We start from the raw sequence: 17,806 nt of genomic DNA on the forward strand, positions 1-17,806 counted from the left end.
GGAAGCCATATCCCTTTGGAGTCAGGGGAAGAGGGAGGCCCATCTTCTTGTCAGTACAACCTAGAGTAGAGTTTCCATCACATGAGCTTGGTGGGAGTGACAAGTGAGTGGGTTATGGGTAAAGTGCCACAAACTTTCACTTCTTACCAAGAATTAGTAGATTTTCTTATATGTTTCTTCATTTGCCATGTACCTTTAGAGCAATTTACATAGAATTTAAATTATTGTCTTTAAAAATAATTTTTGCCAGTATGTTTGGTTCACTGGGGAGTATGTCTATAGAACTCTTCATGCTTCCACTCTTGAAATGGACCTTTTTGTTGAGTTGCTTTTGTAGCTGGTATGTAGAATTTATACAGAGATATGTGTGTGTGTGTTGCTCAGTTGTGTCCAACTCTTTGTGACCCCATGGGCTGTAGCCCACCAGGCTTCTCTATCCATGGAGTTCTCCAGGCAAATCCTGAAGTGGGTTGCCATTCCCTTCTTCAGGGGATCTTCCCACCTAGGGAATTGAACCTGGGTCTCCCGCATTGCAGGCAGATTCCTTACTGTCGGAGCCAACAGGGAAGCCCACATGCAAAATAAAGTGGTAAGTAATTCATAAGATGAAAATCCTGAAGGTAAAGGATTATTCTTATATTTTTTGCATGAGGAAACTATTTCTTTGTATTGCTTAGAGTTCAAATCAAAATCCTGTTATTTCTAAATCCCAGGTGCTTGTTCACTGACTGATATGCTTTTGATTTGTATTTTTAATGAATTGAGACCCTAATCTTCAGATAACAAAGGCATTTGTTATGTACTGCTACATAAAAAATTTCCCTGAAACCTAATGGCCCAAAACAAAAATACACTTTTTTTTTTTTTTTTTAAATCCTTACCATTTCTATGGGTCAGGAATTCATAGCTGGGCAGTTTCTCCTTAGATTCAGGCATGAAGGTGCTTTCAGGATGTTGATTTAAGCTGTAGTCATTTATGCTTCACTGAGGCTGGGGGTTCTGTCTCCCAACTGGCTCCCTGAAATGGCTGCCAATTTGGTGGTAAGTTGTTGGCTGGAAGCTTTAATTTCTCTCCTTATGGGCTTCTCTGGCTTTCCCTAATGTGAGTAATCCAAGGAGAGAAGGGAGTCAGTCAGAGTTTACTCTTTTCATGGCCTAGCCTTGCAAGTCACATAGCATCACTTGTACCACATTCTATTCATTAGAAACAATCTGGTAAATCGAACCTTCCTTCAGAGGAAATGGAATTGGGCTCCCCTTTGTGAAGTGAAATGTATCAAAGAATTTGTGGACTGATTTAGAAACCATCTTAAGAAGAGGCAAACAGATTTCAGTTCACCATTGCATTAGCTATGATAAAAACTCAGAAAAATATCTAGTTTTCTTGAGTTAGTTTCTACAATTCTCTATATATTATACTTGGCTACACAACTTACAGTCTGGCATAAATCCTGCAAAATTCAAGTATCAGTAAGAACTATGTTTTCTCAATGTTTTTGTTCTGTTGCAGGACCTGAAATGGTGTGGGATTTCTCAAATTTTCATCATGGCCCCTTGTCTATCCCAGTAGTTAGATTTGGATTCTAAAGACAATGGTTGCCTCCAAATTCTATTAGGATAGTTGCAATTGAGATGAAATGGCGATGAGATTCTTTGTCATTGAAACAAAGCCCCATTTATGTTAACAAATCACAGGATATGTTTGTGATGACTATTCTTTTTCTAATACGTTTAGGCATTAAGCTGTGACTGTGCTGAACGGGCAGAAGCTGAGCTCTGGATAGAGCTGCTCCGTACTTGTCTGACCAGTCAGAAAACAGAGTGGGTAAAATAAGAGGGTGGGGAATTGTAAAATAGAGTGTAGGTGAGAAGAGGATATGGGGTAGGATAGCTTTTTTTCCGATATTAGACATTTTTAGATGGGAATGAGAATATCTGTAAGTGGTCCAAGGAGACTAGATGACATGAAATCCTGGAGTAGCATGAATATAGTAGACTCTAAAGAGCCTGGCAGGCTATAGTCCATGGGGTCACAAAGGAGTCAGACATGACTTAGAGACTAAACAACATTAAGATTGAAAAAATATTTTGCCATGAATATTGATGAGCATCCTTCAGTTTATAGGAGATTTCCAGACACATCTTAATAGGCAAGCTAATCTGGTCCCCTCCCTTTAAAGAGATTGAAACTCAATGAGTTTAGTATCAGAGCAGGGACTAGAAAGGTCAGTTCCTAATCTAGTGTTTTATTCAGTGTTTTTATATTGTCTTGAGTGGTTCATAAGGCTTTGCATTATCTGGTTCCTTGATACCTCTCCACCTTCAATTTCCCCTACATCCTGTCACCTCAGCTGAGCTGGCTTTCTTATTCCTCCAACACACCCAACATGCTCTCTCCTCTCCAGGGAGGACCTCTCTGATTACCTTATTGAAAGCATAACCCAGCCCCTTGCTTCATCATTTTCCTTATTTGCCTTATTTCCCTTTAAAGAGGTTATTACAGTTAAATGAGATCAGATGGGTGGGCCCTTATCCATTATGACTGATGTTCTTTTAAGAAAAGGGAGAAACACCCGGAATGCACAGGCATAGAGAAAAGCCCACTTGAGGACCCAGCAAGAAGGTGGCCGACTTTCTTGTCCAAAGAGAGAAGCCTCAGGAGAAATCAAACCTGTCCACATCTTGATCTTGGACTTCCAGCCTCCAAAACCGTAAGAAAATAAGTTCTTGTTGTTTAAGTCATCCAGCCAGTGGTATTTTATGGCAGCTTAAACCAGTATTCCTTGTTTCCCTCCACTCATCTCCTTAGTTACTCATGCTGTTGCAGCCTTGTTAGCCTTCTTGCTGTTTCTCAAATATGCCAAGCTGGCTTTCACCTCAGTGAAACACCTCAGTGAAATGTAAAACACTGAAAGCTTGGAAAGCTCTTCCTCCCACATATCTCTGCTGCTGCTACTGCTGCTGAGTCACTTCAGTCGTGTCTGACTCTGTGCGACCCCATAGACGGCAGCCCACCAGGCTCCCCCATCCCTGGGATTCTCCAGGCAAGAACACTGGAGTGGGTTGCCATTTCCTTCTCCAATGCATGAAAGTGAAAAGTGAAAGTGAAGTTGTTCAGTCGTGTCCAACCCTCAGCGATGCCATGGACTGCAGCCTACCAGGATCCTCCATCCATGGGATTTTCCAGGCAGGAGTACTGGAGTGGGGTGCCATTGCCTTCTCCGAAATATCTCTGCAGCTTATGCTTAATTCCCACACTTCAGTCAGGTTTCTGCTCACATGTTGCCTTCTTAATGATGCCATCCTATTTAAATTTTAGCCTTTGTCACCTCTTGGTTCCCTATGTCCTGATTTCTATGTTTGTTTTTCCTCATACCACTTATCACCATCTGATATACTACATACTTACTTTATTGTCTGTCCCTCCCATTAAGGCTGGAGATGCCATGAGAGCAGGAGTTAGTGTTGCTTTCTGGTTTGCCACTGATACTTTGGTACCCAGAGGGCTCCTGGCACAGAGTAGGCCCTCGAGTAATATTTATTGGATCAGTTGGTGGATGAACAAATGGCACTGGCCCATAGGTAGGCAAAAAGATTGATAGGATAGACTAGAGAGGCCATAAATCCATTTTCATATATAGGAATTTAATAATTTGTTGTCATTTTTTTTAAAGGGAAGAAATTGCAGAGAAGGGAGAAATGGTTGTTTACTTAATGTATGGAAACTTCATGGTTGATGTAATACATTTGGAAGAAGACAAAGTTAGGTTGCTACTTTTTATCATACAAAGAATTCATCTTAGATTAATTGAATGTCTAAATGTAAAAAAGTTATAAAAATATAAGCAAAAATATAGATATTTTAGAAGAATTTTTGGATAATTTCTGTGTGTATATGCTTTGGGTTGGGTGGGGGGGTGAGATGAGGCTTCTTAGACCGAAAGCAAACAATTAGCAAACAAAACGCCCACACCATTTAGAAGTCATAACAGAATAAGTGACAAATTTGATTACATTTAAATTTTATAATGGCAAAAGACACTAAGAAATAAAAATTGTCAATGAGGAGGAACCAATTGCGACATATTTGACAAAGGGTTATATTCCTTGTATACAAGCACCAGCTCTTTATAAAAGAGACAGTCAGCTCATTAGAAATACAAAGTGTATTAAAAGGGCTTTTAAAAAAAAAAAAAACTCATCAGGATCATTCATCCTTTCGTCAGATATACACTGATTTTCTACTGTGTGCCAAGTATCATTCTAGGTATCAAGAGATAAAGCAGTAAAAAAATCAGACAAATGTCCCTGACATCATAGAGCTCATGTTCTAGTGGAGGGAGATAGGTAGGAAATAATGAGATAAACCATAAGGTATGTTAGAAGGTGATAAGTGCTATAGAAATAAGGCCATGTAAAGGAGCAACATAAAGGAAGTAAATATAAGAGGTTAGTGCACCCAACTCTAGGGAAATGAATAAGAAAACTTAGATGGAATGGATGCTTTTTCTAGGAGAATGTAAATGACAAGAATGATTGTGGAGGCAGGAGAGAAATTCTAGCCAAATTATTATATGTCTTAAAATATCTAGAGAAAGTTGTTTAAGAGCAACCCCTAGAAAAAGCGCCAGAAGAGGTATTTCAAAGGTGAATTCTACCAAGTTTAAAGAGCAGACAGGTCCATTGATTTTTTAAACTATTTTAGAGTTTAGAGAAAGAAGTGAGGTTGTAGAGAATGATTATTTGTTAACATATTTAATAGCAATGGGAATTCATATAAGTTTTTTAAAAACTGTTGGGTCAATATCTAGTAAAATTAAATTATCTATCTCCTTTAATCTGGCTGTCTCACTATTGGGATTCTTGCCTTTGGAAATAAAAAATATCAGTTGGTAAGGCTGTTTGTATAAAACAATGTTTGTAGTATCAACTTCAGTGTTCAACAGGTTGAATTAATTGATGGGTGAGTTATACTATGAATATTTTATGCAACTATTTAAAAAAGAATTTATATGATTTACTTGGAGAAATGTCAGTAATCAGGAAAGCAAACAGCAGGCTAAGGTGTAAATCTTTGGGGAAAAAAGAATGAAGAACATTTCCAATTACACGCAAATAACATGTTTGTGTATGTTTATATGAATATAAAGAAATATATGAAAGGAAATAATCACACTTGAACCTCGATTATTTGGAGTTTTGGGAGAGCTTGGCTTTTTCTTTGTTGTTTTTGGCTTGTTGCCTCTATCAAAATTTTTAGTATGAAATGAATATCCAGTAAGATATTTTATAAAAGACTTTTCTTTCAGCATTTTCTATGCTAGTTTTAATGTGAATAAAAGACGTACATCTGCTTGGGTACTAGGTAAAGCTGATGCTAGAAACGGGGGAGTTGATATTAATTTGGTGGTATCCAAAAGGCAGTATAGCAAGAAGAGATAAGAAAGCCTTCTTCAGCGATCAATACAAAGAAATAGACGAAAACAACAGAATGGGAAAGACTAGAGATCTCTTCAAGAAAATTAGAGATACCAAGGGAACATTTCATGCAAAGATGGGCTCGATAAAGGACAGAAATGGTATGCACCTAACAGAAGCAGAAGATACTAAGAAGAGGTGGCAGGAATACACAGAAGAACTGTACAAAAAAGATCTACATGACCAAAATAATCCCAATGGTGTGATCACTGACCTAGAGCCAGACATCCTGGAATGTGAAGTCAAGTGGGCCTTAGAAAGCATCTCTACGAACAAAGCTAGTGGTGATGGAATTCCAGTTGACCTATTTCAAATCCTGAAAGATGATGCTGTGAAAGTGCTGCACTCAATATGCCAGCAAATTTGGAAAACTCAGCAGTGGCCACAGGACTGGAAAAGGTCAGTTTTCATTCCAATCCCAAAGAAAGGCAATGCCAAAGAATGTTCAAACTATCGCACAATTGCACTCATCTCACACGCTAGTAAAGTAATGCTCAAAATTCTCCAAGCCAGGCTTCAGCAATACGTGAACCGTGAACTTCCAGATGTTCAAGCTGGTTTTAGGAAAGGCAGAGGAACCAGAGACCAAATTGCCAACATCCGCTGAATCATCGAAAAAGCAAGAGAGTTCCAGAAAAACATCTATTTCTGCTTTATTGACTATGCCAAAGCCTTTGACTGTGTGGATCACAATAAACTGTGGAAAATTCTGAAAGAGATGGGAATACCAGACCACCTGACCTGCCTCTTGAGAAACCTAAATGCAGGTCAGGAAGCAACAGTTAAAACTGGACATGGAACAACAGACTGGTTTCAAATAGGAAAAGGAGTACGTCAAGGCCGTATATCGTCACCCTGCTTATTTAACTTATATGCAGAGTACATCATGAGAAACGCTGGGTTGGAAGAAGCACAAGCTGGAATCAAGATTGCTGGGAGAAATATCAATAAAGTCAGATATGGAGATGACACCACCCGTATGGCAGAAAGTGAAGAGGAACTAAAAAGCCTCGTGATGAAAGTGAAAGAGGAGAGTGAAAAAGTTGGCTTAAAGCTCAACATTCAGAAAACGAAGGTCATGGCATCTGGTCCCATCACTCCATGGGAAATAGATGGGGAAACAGTGGAAACAGTGTCAGACTTTATTTTTTTGGACTCCAAAATCACTGCAGATGGTGACTGCAGCCATGAAATTAAAAGACGCTTACTCCTTGGAAGGAAAGTTATGACCAACCTAGATAGCATATTGAAAAGCAGAGACATTACTTTGCCAACAAAGGTCTGTCTAGTCAAGGCTATGGTTTTTCCTGTGGTCATGTATGGATGTGAGAGTTGGACTGTGAAGAAGGCTGAGCACCGAAGAATTGATGCTTTTGAACTGTGGTGTTGGACCCTTGAGAGTCCCTTGGACTGCAAGGAGATCCAACCAGTCCATTCTGAAGGAGATCAGCCCTGGGATTTCTTTGGAAGGAATGGTGCTAAGGCTGAAACTCCAGTACTTTGGCCACCTCATGTGAAGAGTTGACTCATTGGAAAAGACTCTGGTGCTTGGAGGGATTGGGGGCAAGAGGAGAAGGGGACAACAGAGGATGAGATGGCTGGATGGCATCACTGACTCGATGGACATTGAGTCTGAGTGAACTCCAGGGGTTGGTGATGGACAGGGAGGCCTGGCATGCTGCGATTCATGGGGTCACAAAGAGTCAGACATGACTGAGCAACTGAACTGAACTGAAAAGGCAGGATTTGTGAATTTGACCAGATTTTGCCAATGATTGAATTTTTTTGAATTTTTGCCAATGATTGAACTCTACAAAGTAGAGTTACGTTGAGAAGTTACTCAGGTTCTCTCAACCCAAGGTTTTTAATTGGTAAAAGAAAGGTTAAAAGTATTTACCACATTCAATTCAGTTCAGTTCAGTCGCTCAGTCGTGTCCAACTCTTTGCAACCCCATGAATTGCGGCAGGCTAGGCCTTCCTGTCCATCATCGACTCTAGGAGTTCACTCAAACTCATGTCCATCGAGTCGGTGATGCCATCCAGCCACCTCATCCTGTGTCGTCCCCTTTTCCTCCTGTCCCCAATCTCTCCCAGAATCAGGGCCTTTTCCAATGAGTCAACTCTTCGCATGAGGTGGCCAAAGTACTGGAGTTTCAGCTTCAGCATCATTCCTTCAAAAGAACACCCAGGACTGATCTCCTTTAGAATGGACATGTTGGATCTTCTTGCAGTCCAAGAGACTCTCAAGAGTCTTCTCCAACACCACAGTTCAAAAGCCTCTTTTACCACATTAGGTAGGTATTTTTATTGTTTAACAACTCAAGAAAGGACCTTTAAAGTGTTAAGCTTTTACCTCAATAAGATTTAATTGAATTCATATTTCCTGACATTTTCAGTGGCTGTGATAGACCTCGCATTATTGCAAGTATATATCTATTTCTATATCTTTATATAGAGGATAAAAGGCAGGCAAAGCATTACAATATCCAATGCCAGATGAGTACTATTTATTTTAATGTATTATTGAAGGCAAAAATGATCAGGGAAGACTTAATGGAGGAGGTGGGACAATGCAGGTCTTACATATGCTCATGATTTGGACAGGATAGTATTGGACAGGCACGGAATCGCAGAGGCACTGATACCGGTGCAGGAGTTTTGCCAGGGACGCCTGGAGTAACACACGCGAGAGCGCCCCCTTCCGGAACCAAGTTTCGCTGGTCGGTTTCTCTTGTCTACGGGAGAACCATGTGCTGGGGGTACGCAGGCGCGGGCAGCAGATGAGGGCTCGCCAAGGCTCGGCAGACGCGCATGCGTGCGGCTCTCTGGAGGCGGTAGCTTCTTCGGCGTCGAGACTGGAGGCTGAGTGCTAAACTGTGGGGCGCAAATGGAATCCGGCGGTTAGTCGGGTAGGCATAGGTAGGACGGCTGCCTTGTGGGGAACAGGGGATTGGAAGGCGGGAGCCCAAAGCGTGGAGGTCCTGAGCCTTTCCTGTACGGTCCAGGCCGACCATTGTATCTGTGTCGCAGCGACTGCGCACAAAATGGCGGCGGGCTGACGGCGGGGGCGGGAGGAGATTGGGGGACCCCCGGGATGGGAAGGGAGCTTGGCTCCCCAGCCACAGCGTCGGTTCACCGCACTGCTCCGGAGGGGCAGGTCGGGCACCGGGGCGAGGACCCTGCTTCAGAAAGAGCCGCCTGACGCGTTTGCACTGGGCGGAGGAACGAAAACAGCCCTTTGGCAAGGCCGTGGTTGCCCCTTCCCCATCGGCGCAGGGCCGGCCGGGCCGCGCCAGGCCTGACAGGAGGAAGCGGTGGTGAGGGAGCTTCGCGGAGGGAGGAACCATTCCCGTCGGGCCCGGAGGAGAGGCAGTGGAGCTCGAGCTGAGCCCATTAGCGAGCGACATTGTATAAGAAGCGTGGAGGAGAAGAACGTGTTTGTGTTCGGGGCTGGGGAAGGGGGAGCTGAGGTGAAGGGGGAGCGTACGATGTAGCGGCTTTGGCTGGTCCGGGTTTCTTCTGCCTGCCTTGTGCGGGAATGAAAGCCAAGAGAATGTCGTCTCTGTGCGGGATACGAAGGGCTCACGAACTGCTCTGATACTTACTTCCAGATTTCTCAGAGGAATCGAGAATGCGGATCGCTAGTGATTCCTAGCTTGGGCCCGTTCTGTTCAAGTTGGGGGGAGAACGTGTACCACATACGAGAATCCTTGAGGACAGCTGAAACAGATCTTCTGTTGAGATAACTGAATGAGGGAGACTTCTATTATTACAAGACCTGTAATTGAACTAGACAGTGAAGGCTGCCTCAAGCTATTTCCTCTTAATCTTAAATTTTGCTCCTAGGCAAAATTTGGGGGGGGAATACTATTTTAATCTGGAGGAGTTCTGAAAAAAATTTGTTATAGGGATCCGGCGACTTACGTTGGTTTAAATTCTTTTTCTAACCAGCTTTGGAATTGTGCAAACAAAATTTTTTATTGTAAAGGGTTAATGTATTTTTCAAGGATGTCTGTTGGCTCATTTACAATTAAAATTGATAAACTGAAAAAACTTACAAAAATGAGGTTAATGAAATTTATACAGAAAAATGAACACATAATTTACATTATTTCAACATAGCTTTAAATATTGTTGATGAGGTATTCTAGACTTAGTGGGCTTATGTTGTATTCTTTTTCTTTTTGGCAACATTTCATATACACTTTATTTTGTATTCCCATACTTTGTAATATACACTTTTAAGTAATTATGTAATATACACTTTAAAATAATATGTAATATACATATTTTATGTAATAGACACTTAAATAATATACACTTTAAAAATTAACACGTTAGTACACTAAAATATGCTGGACCATTCCCTTGATTGGTTGTTGAAACCAAGTGAGGGAAAGATAAAACAGTTGGAAGAAATCACAAAATCTCATCCGTTTTTATTACTAGCTTTATGTCACACATATCTATTACCTTGAGTATTGGTTATATTTTAGTTTTGTAACTGTAATGTGTTATTTTGTTATGGAAGGTGTATACAGCAGATACTCAGGTTTTAAAAATGCTTCTTAGAATCAGTGATCACTTTGTATTTCATGGCTGTCTTAAAGGTTTTCTCTTGGGTGCTCTTAAGAAGGTCATCTCTGGAAATTTTGTTTTTATGTAGTGAAAGAAAATGAGAGACAAATAGTTTAGTGGAAAGAGAATAGGCTTTGGAATCAGAAGATTTGGCTTCGAATCCCAGTTTTCCTCTTACTGTCTGAGTGAAATGTGGGGTAAGTTATTTTAGTCTTCCTGAACTTTTATTTCCTTGTCTGTAAAGTGGTAATAATACTGCTTCCTGCCTGGAATTATTGTGAGGGAGAAAATGTGTGAAAAGCCCCTATCCTTTGAGACATAACTAGGTGCTTAATAAATGTTAGTTGTTACTACTGCAAATTTTTAGGTGCTTTGGAAGCATCTTTTGATAGAAAATTGCAACCTGCAGATAGTCCCTCTTAATAAAAAGAAGAGGCTTAAAGAATGTAGGTTAAATTGATAGAATTTTGGAGCTGAAAGATCATCTAATGTTTCATTAAAATACTTTGTTCATCTATAAACTTTATGTATACCTCTCTTACTTTATGTATACCCCTCTTGAAGCACGTATCAAAATTGTAACCATTTATTTATATGATTGTTAGGCTCATCTTTGTATCTGTCTCAATGCCTAGTTTGTGTTAGATACTCACAGGTCGGGTGAATGAACTCAGCTGAGGGTTGCCAGAGTCTGGGTAAGAACACAGGCTTTGGGGTCCAAATCATGCTTTGCTCCTATGACTTAACGTATACTGATCAGGGTTTGGAAAAAAATCTGTCCAAATGATTAATAAAATGCTTTATATACTGAGAAACAGTGCTTCTAGTCTGGGTACCCAGTAACATATTTTGGGGTGTTTTGCAAGTAAACAAGCCACTGAATGTTGAAGTGGTTTAGAGATCCTCCAAACTGAAAGTAATTATACTTGTGGCTAAAGCCAGTAAGCCTTCTTTATGTTTAGCTTTTCTTACTGTTTCACTGCCTCAACTTATTTATTTACTGTAGTCTGAAATTTGTGATTGAAATGAAAATGAGAGGAAGATAGGTATATGGAAAATAAGAGTAATGGAAAGGAAAAAGACATGGTAGGGAAAAGGTAAGGTATAAAATAAAACACAGCTCTAATGATCAGTGAAGATCAAGAGTAATGGTTTTGTATTGAAAAGAAAAAAGTTCAGGGAGTTTAGGAGAAGGAGTTTTTAAGGTGTGCATATTTTGATATTTTCTTAGTGCTACCTTGGGAAACTTATATTTTGGATTATTTTTCAACTCTTGAGCCCCTTAAATAAATACCAAAATATATTTATTGTTACAGTCTTTAAGTTTTCATACTTTTCCCTTGCCTCATTTCTAGTCCATTTTATTAAACTTTCAGGTGATTTCTTTGTTGTCTCTGCCTAATGAGTGACTGTTACCAACTTTCTATTCTTTTTAATTTCCTCACTTGTTAGAAAAATTTTTTTTAATTAGGGAAAATTTTAAGTCTTTACAAAAGCAGAAAGTATTATATACTTATCACCCAGCTGCAACAATTAAAATTTACAACAATTATAAGTAAATCTTGTCTCTGCTCTCCACCCTATTTTTTTAAGCAATTCCTATGACATATTCCTTAATTTATAGTTCAGAATTTTTCTCTAAAATTTTAGAAAAAGACATGAATATCACACCTAAAGTAATAATAATTCCTTAATGTCAGATATTCAGTCAATTATTCAAATCTCCCCATTTATTTCTTACATGCTACCCCACCGTATTGATATTTTTGGAAATTATCTAGGTCTTAATGAAAGATAACTACCTGCTTCTTAAGTAAAGCATTTTGTTTATTAATGTAACATTTTTTGAGCCATCTGTTGCATGTCAGGGGGTATAATTTTAATCATTTTTTACATCAACAGTACGTGGAGTCATGGGTTAATCAGCTTGCTGAGGCTCACATTTTTAGCACTCCAGGATCAGAATTAAAGCACTGAGTCTAGGGTCTGAGTTCTTAAAAAAACACTGTGCTGTGTTAGTCGGAAATTTTATTTATGGGAGTTACCCAATTTTGCATGAAATCACTTGCTGGCACCCTTCGTAGTAGGGTGGGTGTCTTCAGATCAGTGGAAGTTTCCCCAAAGATCAGATTATTATGGATTGCATAATGGTCTGACTAACAGTCAATAGTTAGGGAGTGAACATGATGTAGAAAAAGAATAGCCAAATCCAAAAAAGTGCTTAGGGCTGATTTTTTTTTTATCATTGCCAGTTTTCTGCCTGTAGCCATACTTACTTATAGTCCTTTTTTGACTGAGGATGTAACTAAGATGTTAGGTAGCCCAGTGTTGGGTCATTAACTATTTTTGAATGAGTTAAAATGCTGGCTGACAGGGGAATACCCGATTTCCCTTCCCTCTGTCCTTTTGCATGCTTGAACGCACACACACCCTTATTTTTTCCCTGAACTATTTTGAAAGTAACTTGCACATACTGTACTCTTAACCTTTATTAGTTTATTAGTTATTTAGTAGTTTATTACGTAAGAATAGGATATTTTCTTCTGTGGTCATAGTACAGTTATCAGTCTCAGTAAATTTAATGTTGATTTGATTTTTTTTTTTTTTTTTTTTACCATTTTCTGATTTTTTTTCAGTTGACCCAATAATGTTTCTTATAGCAGTTCTCCCCCTCTCTAGTATAGGATCAGTCTAGGATTAGGTAACTGCATTTAGTTATCATGTTTTTTTAGTCTTGTTTACTTTGGAATATTCTGTAGTCTTTTTATCTTTTGTGAGGTTGACATTTTTGAAAAATACTGTTTGCTTTCATTTAATAGAACATTTCTCACTTTGGATTTTTTTTTTTAATTCTTTTTTTGATGTTTCCTCTTGAGTACATTATATGTCCCTGGCCAGAAAAATCAAGTTTCTATGTTCCCCCCATGGTACCAGATCTATAGATGAAGTCCATCTACCCTTCATGAATTATGATGTCTGAGCACAGGTTTGGTCAAAATGTTTTTTTCCCCCTTGAACTGATCTGTGGAGATTTAACACCACCCAAATGTCTTATTCCTCATTAAAATTTAACTCAGGATTTTTGCCTGAACCAATCTTTACATTACTATGATGTTACACAGTGATTTTCCAACTTAGTGATTCCTCTGTGTTTACAATGATTGATTGCTATGGAGGTGTGGACACCTGGTTTTTTCAGTGGTTTGTAATTTATTACTGTCCAGTTGTTTATTGCTTTCTCTTACATGTGTATATGTATGTGTGTGTATGTGTGCACATGTGTGTATGTGTGCACATGTGTGTATATGTGTGTGTGTGTGTGTTAATCCCTCAGTTACGGCCAACTCTTGGCAACCCTGCAACACCATGGGCTGTAGCCCACCAGGCTCCTCTGTCTGTGGAATTTCCAGGCAAGAATACTGGAGTGGGTAGCCATTCCCTTCTCCAGGGGATCTTCCTGATGCAGGGATCGAACCCAGGTCTTCTGCACTGCATGTGGATCGTTTTACCATCTGAGCATCAGGAAAGCCTGTATATGTATATTTATAATCCTGTTTTCCACAGTCAGAATCCTGGTTCCCAGTGCTATAAAACATTTACCTAGGCTCTTCTCGATCCCATGGTATATCTGAAGTTATTTAAGAATTAATTCATCCATACCACTGCAAAAAAAAAAAAAGCAAAAAAACCCAGACTACTAAAAAGAGTGAGAATTCTTAAAAGTTATCTTTTCTCCTAAGTCAGATAGTGGTTTTATAAATTACTTAAGTAGTTTTCCTTTTCCCTTTTAAATAGCTATGGTGTTCATTTGAAAAATGAATTAGTTTGCTTTCAGTTTTAGCTTTCCCCTCTTCTTCCCATCCTTTTTTAATTAAAAAAAAAAAAAAATTACATTGTTAACCTGATTCTGAAACTCAAAATTATATAGTAAGGTATACTCCATAAAGTATCATTTCCATTTATTTCCTTTCAGTCCTTTCTGTTACCCCTTATGTAACCTACTTGTTTCCTGGTTATCCTACTTCTTGTAACCGTTAAGCTAAGTGGATATATGTGTCTTCTTGTTTCCATTTTTTACATAAAAAGACACATACGCTGTTTTGTAGTTTGTAAAGACTTTAAGGCATTTGGCATTTTAAGACATTTGGCCAGATAATTTAGGTATGCTTAATTGAAGATTTTGGATGGCATTACCGATGCAATGGAGATGAACTTGGGCAAACTTTGGGAGATGGTGAGAGACTGAAGGCCTGGCATGCTGGAGTCCATGGGGTCGCAAAGAGTCAGACATGACTGGGCGACTGAACACCAACAAATTTAAGATTTTGGAAACCCATTCTAGGCAGGTGGGAACATTTTTTGGCTCATGCACTTCTTGAGGGCAGGGAGGGCAAAGATGCAGTTTTACCTCAAGAACAACTGAGTAGTAAATGTCTTCAGTACTATAGTTACCTCTTGGTCCTGCTTACCTGTTACATTGGCATTATTTTGTTTCAGTGTTTGTGCTTTCTCACTAAGGTGGTGAGTATGCTGTCAGCTGCATTTTGTCAACAGTTTTATCCGTACTTATGATTTTTCTCATTTCTAGTTTTAAAAAAATCCCAGAAAAGATTTCTTTATTCCAGTTTGGATTTGGTGGTTTCTTTTGGACTAATGTGTTTTATTTTTTGAGAGTACTGAAGTAATAAGCAGAACCACCATCTCAGGGGGGCATCATTTACTGGGAATACTGTGTTGTCTGTAAAGAATCATTTATGTGTACAGTATGTATATTCCTAAAAAAAGAAAAACATGTAAAAATTATACTCACGTATCTTATTTATAAAAAAGTTTGTGTTCCTGAAAATAATAACTCAAATCATTGCTATCCAAGGTTTTTAATGGCTTTCATGGTAATCTATTTATGATATTGTGCATTATTAGCAAGTTGATCTTCCATTTTCTTTAAGATCTGAAATCATGATGGTTACCAATCCTTTGTGAAGTTTGTGATGCCCTTCATGATAAAAACAATGTTTCTAGTTATCTGCTTATTTTTTCTTTGTTTCTTTGGGACTTTCATTGAGGTGTGCCACATTTTGGCATTTTAACATCCAGCATGATATTCTGTATTTACGCTTGTGACACCTTCAGAATTCTGTGACTTCCATACCTTTTGTGGGACAAAACTAAAGGTAGAAGAGAGTTGGCTGAGTGGATCTGTCTGTATATACTAGAGGAGATTAGAAGGTTGAGAACCAGTTAAACTGAGAAAAGCACAGAAGTAACCGGTCAGTGTAATACTTGCGTTGTTAGTAAGTGTGAAGGTAGATTTTATGTATTCTGAGACACAGTTGCTCTGACACAGGGTATCAAATCAGGTATGTGGGTATAAAACTAGAAAAGTAATGTTAATGGTAGTTTTCCTTTTGTGGTAAGGTTAGAAGACTGTTCTTTTCTGCATGTCATGAAGATGATATTTCTTTGGGGAGGGTGGTCATGAACAGGTATTGCTTTTTTAATAATTAGAAAAAACAAAGCTATAAAATTTAAATTTTATGTACCTAGAATACAGGATGGAAAGAACATTGAGAGGAGTTCAATTTGTGACCTTGCCAGTTAGTTCTAAGGCTTTACTTAATCGTAAACTTGAATTCCCTTGCTTACTTGGTGGTTGTAAGCTCAGATGAGATAATGAATATCGAAATGCTTTTTAAACCATGAAGTGGTTTAAAGTTCAAGTATGGGGTTTGATATAAATCTTTTCATTGTGAATCTAATTGGAGCCATTATGATCTGCCTGACTAATTTTTGGTGATGCTTTTATATTTTTAGATTTCAGACTTCTTTATCAATACGTATAAAGAAAATGAAGGATTCTTTTCCATCTGAAAGACTGTATCAAAATAGCAAGTAGTTTTTGATTGTGGTAGTGGACATGTCAGAAAGTATCTCAAGGGATATAATGGTGAATTTTTTAATACATCAAGCTATTCATTTCTGTCTCAAGAATTCAGTTTCTACTAGATGCTTCCAGAGTTTTTCTCATTGACTATATCTTGTTTCAGAGAGGCATGTTCTAGTTGATAGGGCATGGAAGATCGTTTTTAACTGCTACTTGTCTTCAGGAGTTCAGAATGTTTTCTGACCATTAAATACCCTGTTTTTGAAAAATATGGAACATAGGAAAATAAAATGTTAATTTAAAATAGAACTAGTATAGTTCATACAATGAAGTTGTGTGTACCTTCTTCCCCTTTCCATCCATGTATGTGTGCACATATACAAAACTAGAAATTCCATCAAAATATTAGTTCATTATCAGTAATGATTTTACTGGTAAGGATTTCACTTGCTGCTTTTTATTGTTTTCTTTAACAAGCATATATTATTTATATCATCAAGAATAAAAATTCATTTTAAAGGGTGAGTATTATTTAATCACAATTGTGTTCAAAGTAATTAATAATTAAGGACTCAGGTCTCAATTCAGATTTTTCTAAGTTAGTTTAATGATGTGTTGATTCTCTGTAAATTTGTTGGGCGAATGAACCTTTTTGTGGCCAGAACTCCTGGAGTTAAATGAAAAAGGCTTTATAATTGTTGTCCTTATTTGTTCAGTTGTTTTCCAGGTGTTAATGCCAAATTTACCCTTGTCTTACTGGTTCTTGTTTCTTACCACATTGTTTTTAGGTTATATCAGTTGCATTCTCAAAAGACTTAAGGTTTATTTTCTTTGGTGTGGGATAACCTAATTGCTACTAAGAGGCTTCATATCAAGAACCCTTGGCTTATTTTGCTTAATTTTACTCAATCTCACAAATAGTTTTTTCCCCACCAAAATAAATATTGAAACAGAGAGGAATGAGATATGTGTTATCTGAATGAATGAACTGTTTAATAACAAGTCAGTTGAGTCAGGTGGGAAGGAATGATGTAGGGGAAAATGAACTAAATGAGATTTTAGACAAATCTGCATGTTATTTATATGTTGCCTGAAAATCATAACAGATTAGCTGATTTTGGCTTTGTTAGACTTTGGTGTGATAATGTTAGATTTGATAGAGAAGTATGAAGTTATGTTGGTTTTATACTCTCCAACCCTCCTTTTTTGTTTTCTGTTAAACATTTCATACTTAATATTTAGCACTTTTTTGGGGGGGGTTTTTTGGGGGGGTAATGTTCAGACGTGTGAAAAAGTAGAGAGGAAAGGTAATAAATTCTTTTGGACCCGTCACTCACCTTCCTCAACAAATATTTTTGCTAGTTGTGCTTCATCAAACTTCCCTCATCCACTAAACACCACACTTCACCCCTGCCAAAATGCATCCTTTGTTTTCTAGATTATTTTAATGAAGATCCCAAATTATTTGTTACACTTGTTAGGTACAATAACATTTGATTCTTTAAATACTGGTGCATCAGTGAACCTCTGTGGATTTTCAGTTTATAATAGTCAAAGAAAAAGTGTTTAGTTGGGGGTTGGGGAGCTTGCCTTTTTCCAGTCTTTTTGCATTTTTTTTTCCAAAAGACATTTCCATTATTATGAATTAATTGCTTCAAAACATCTTTTATAAAACACAGTTAATTTTGGTGATTGCTTTTATTTTTGGACTTCCAGAGCACCTGTTATATTGTAGTTCTTCCAGGATGGATCTTGTTTTCTGGAGATTTAACTCTGTTCTTCTTCTGAGTCTGTTAGGATAGAGGTTGTATGTGAAAAGAGAAATTATTTTTATGATTTCTGCTTTTGCTCATCTCTTAGCCCCAC

General features: G+C 38.2%; 1 protein-coding gene across 22 annotated transcripts in view; it reads left to right on the plus strand.

Moving 5' to 3' along the window:
• ZNF638 (zinc finger protein 638) overlaps window positions 1–17,806 on the plus strand; it is a 143,745-nt gene that overhangs the window by 44,846 nt on the left and 81,093 nt on the right. For 7 of the 22 annotated variants that reach the window (XM_086323864.1, XM_086323872.1, XM_086323869.1 and 4 more), the window contains exon 1: window positions 8,286–8,397. The exons of 3 other annotated variants lie outside the window; for them this stretch is intronic. Coding sequence is in view for 2 of the 19 variants with exons in the window: in XM_086323873.1 (XP_086179999.1) it covers window positions 575–589; window positions 2,559–2,711 (168 nt within the window). In the remaining 17 variants the exon portion in view is untranslated. Of the gene's footprint in view, window positions 1–536; window positions 590–2,558; window positions 2,712–8,285; window positions 8,398–10,130; window positions 10,254–17,806 lie in introns of those variants that run through there. 12 more of the 22 variants (XM_086323863.1, XM_086323871.1, XM_086323868.1 and 9 more) reach the window with 5 other exon arrangements.

The sequence above is a fragment of the Bos grunniens genome, chromosome 11, assembly GCF_055505025.1.
Source record: "Bos grunniens cultivar Pamir isolate PY7600 chromosome 11, Bosgru_T2T1.0, whole genome shotgun sequence".
NCBI lineage: Eukaryota > Metazoa > Chordata > Mammalia > Artiodactyla > Bovidae > Bos > Bos grunniens.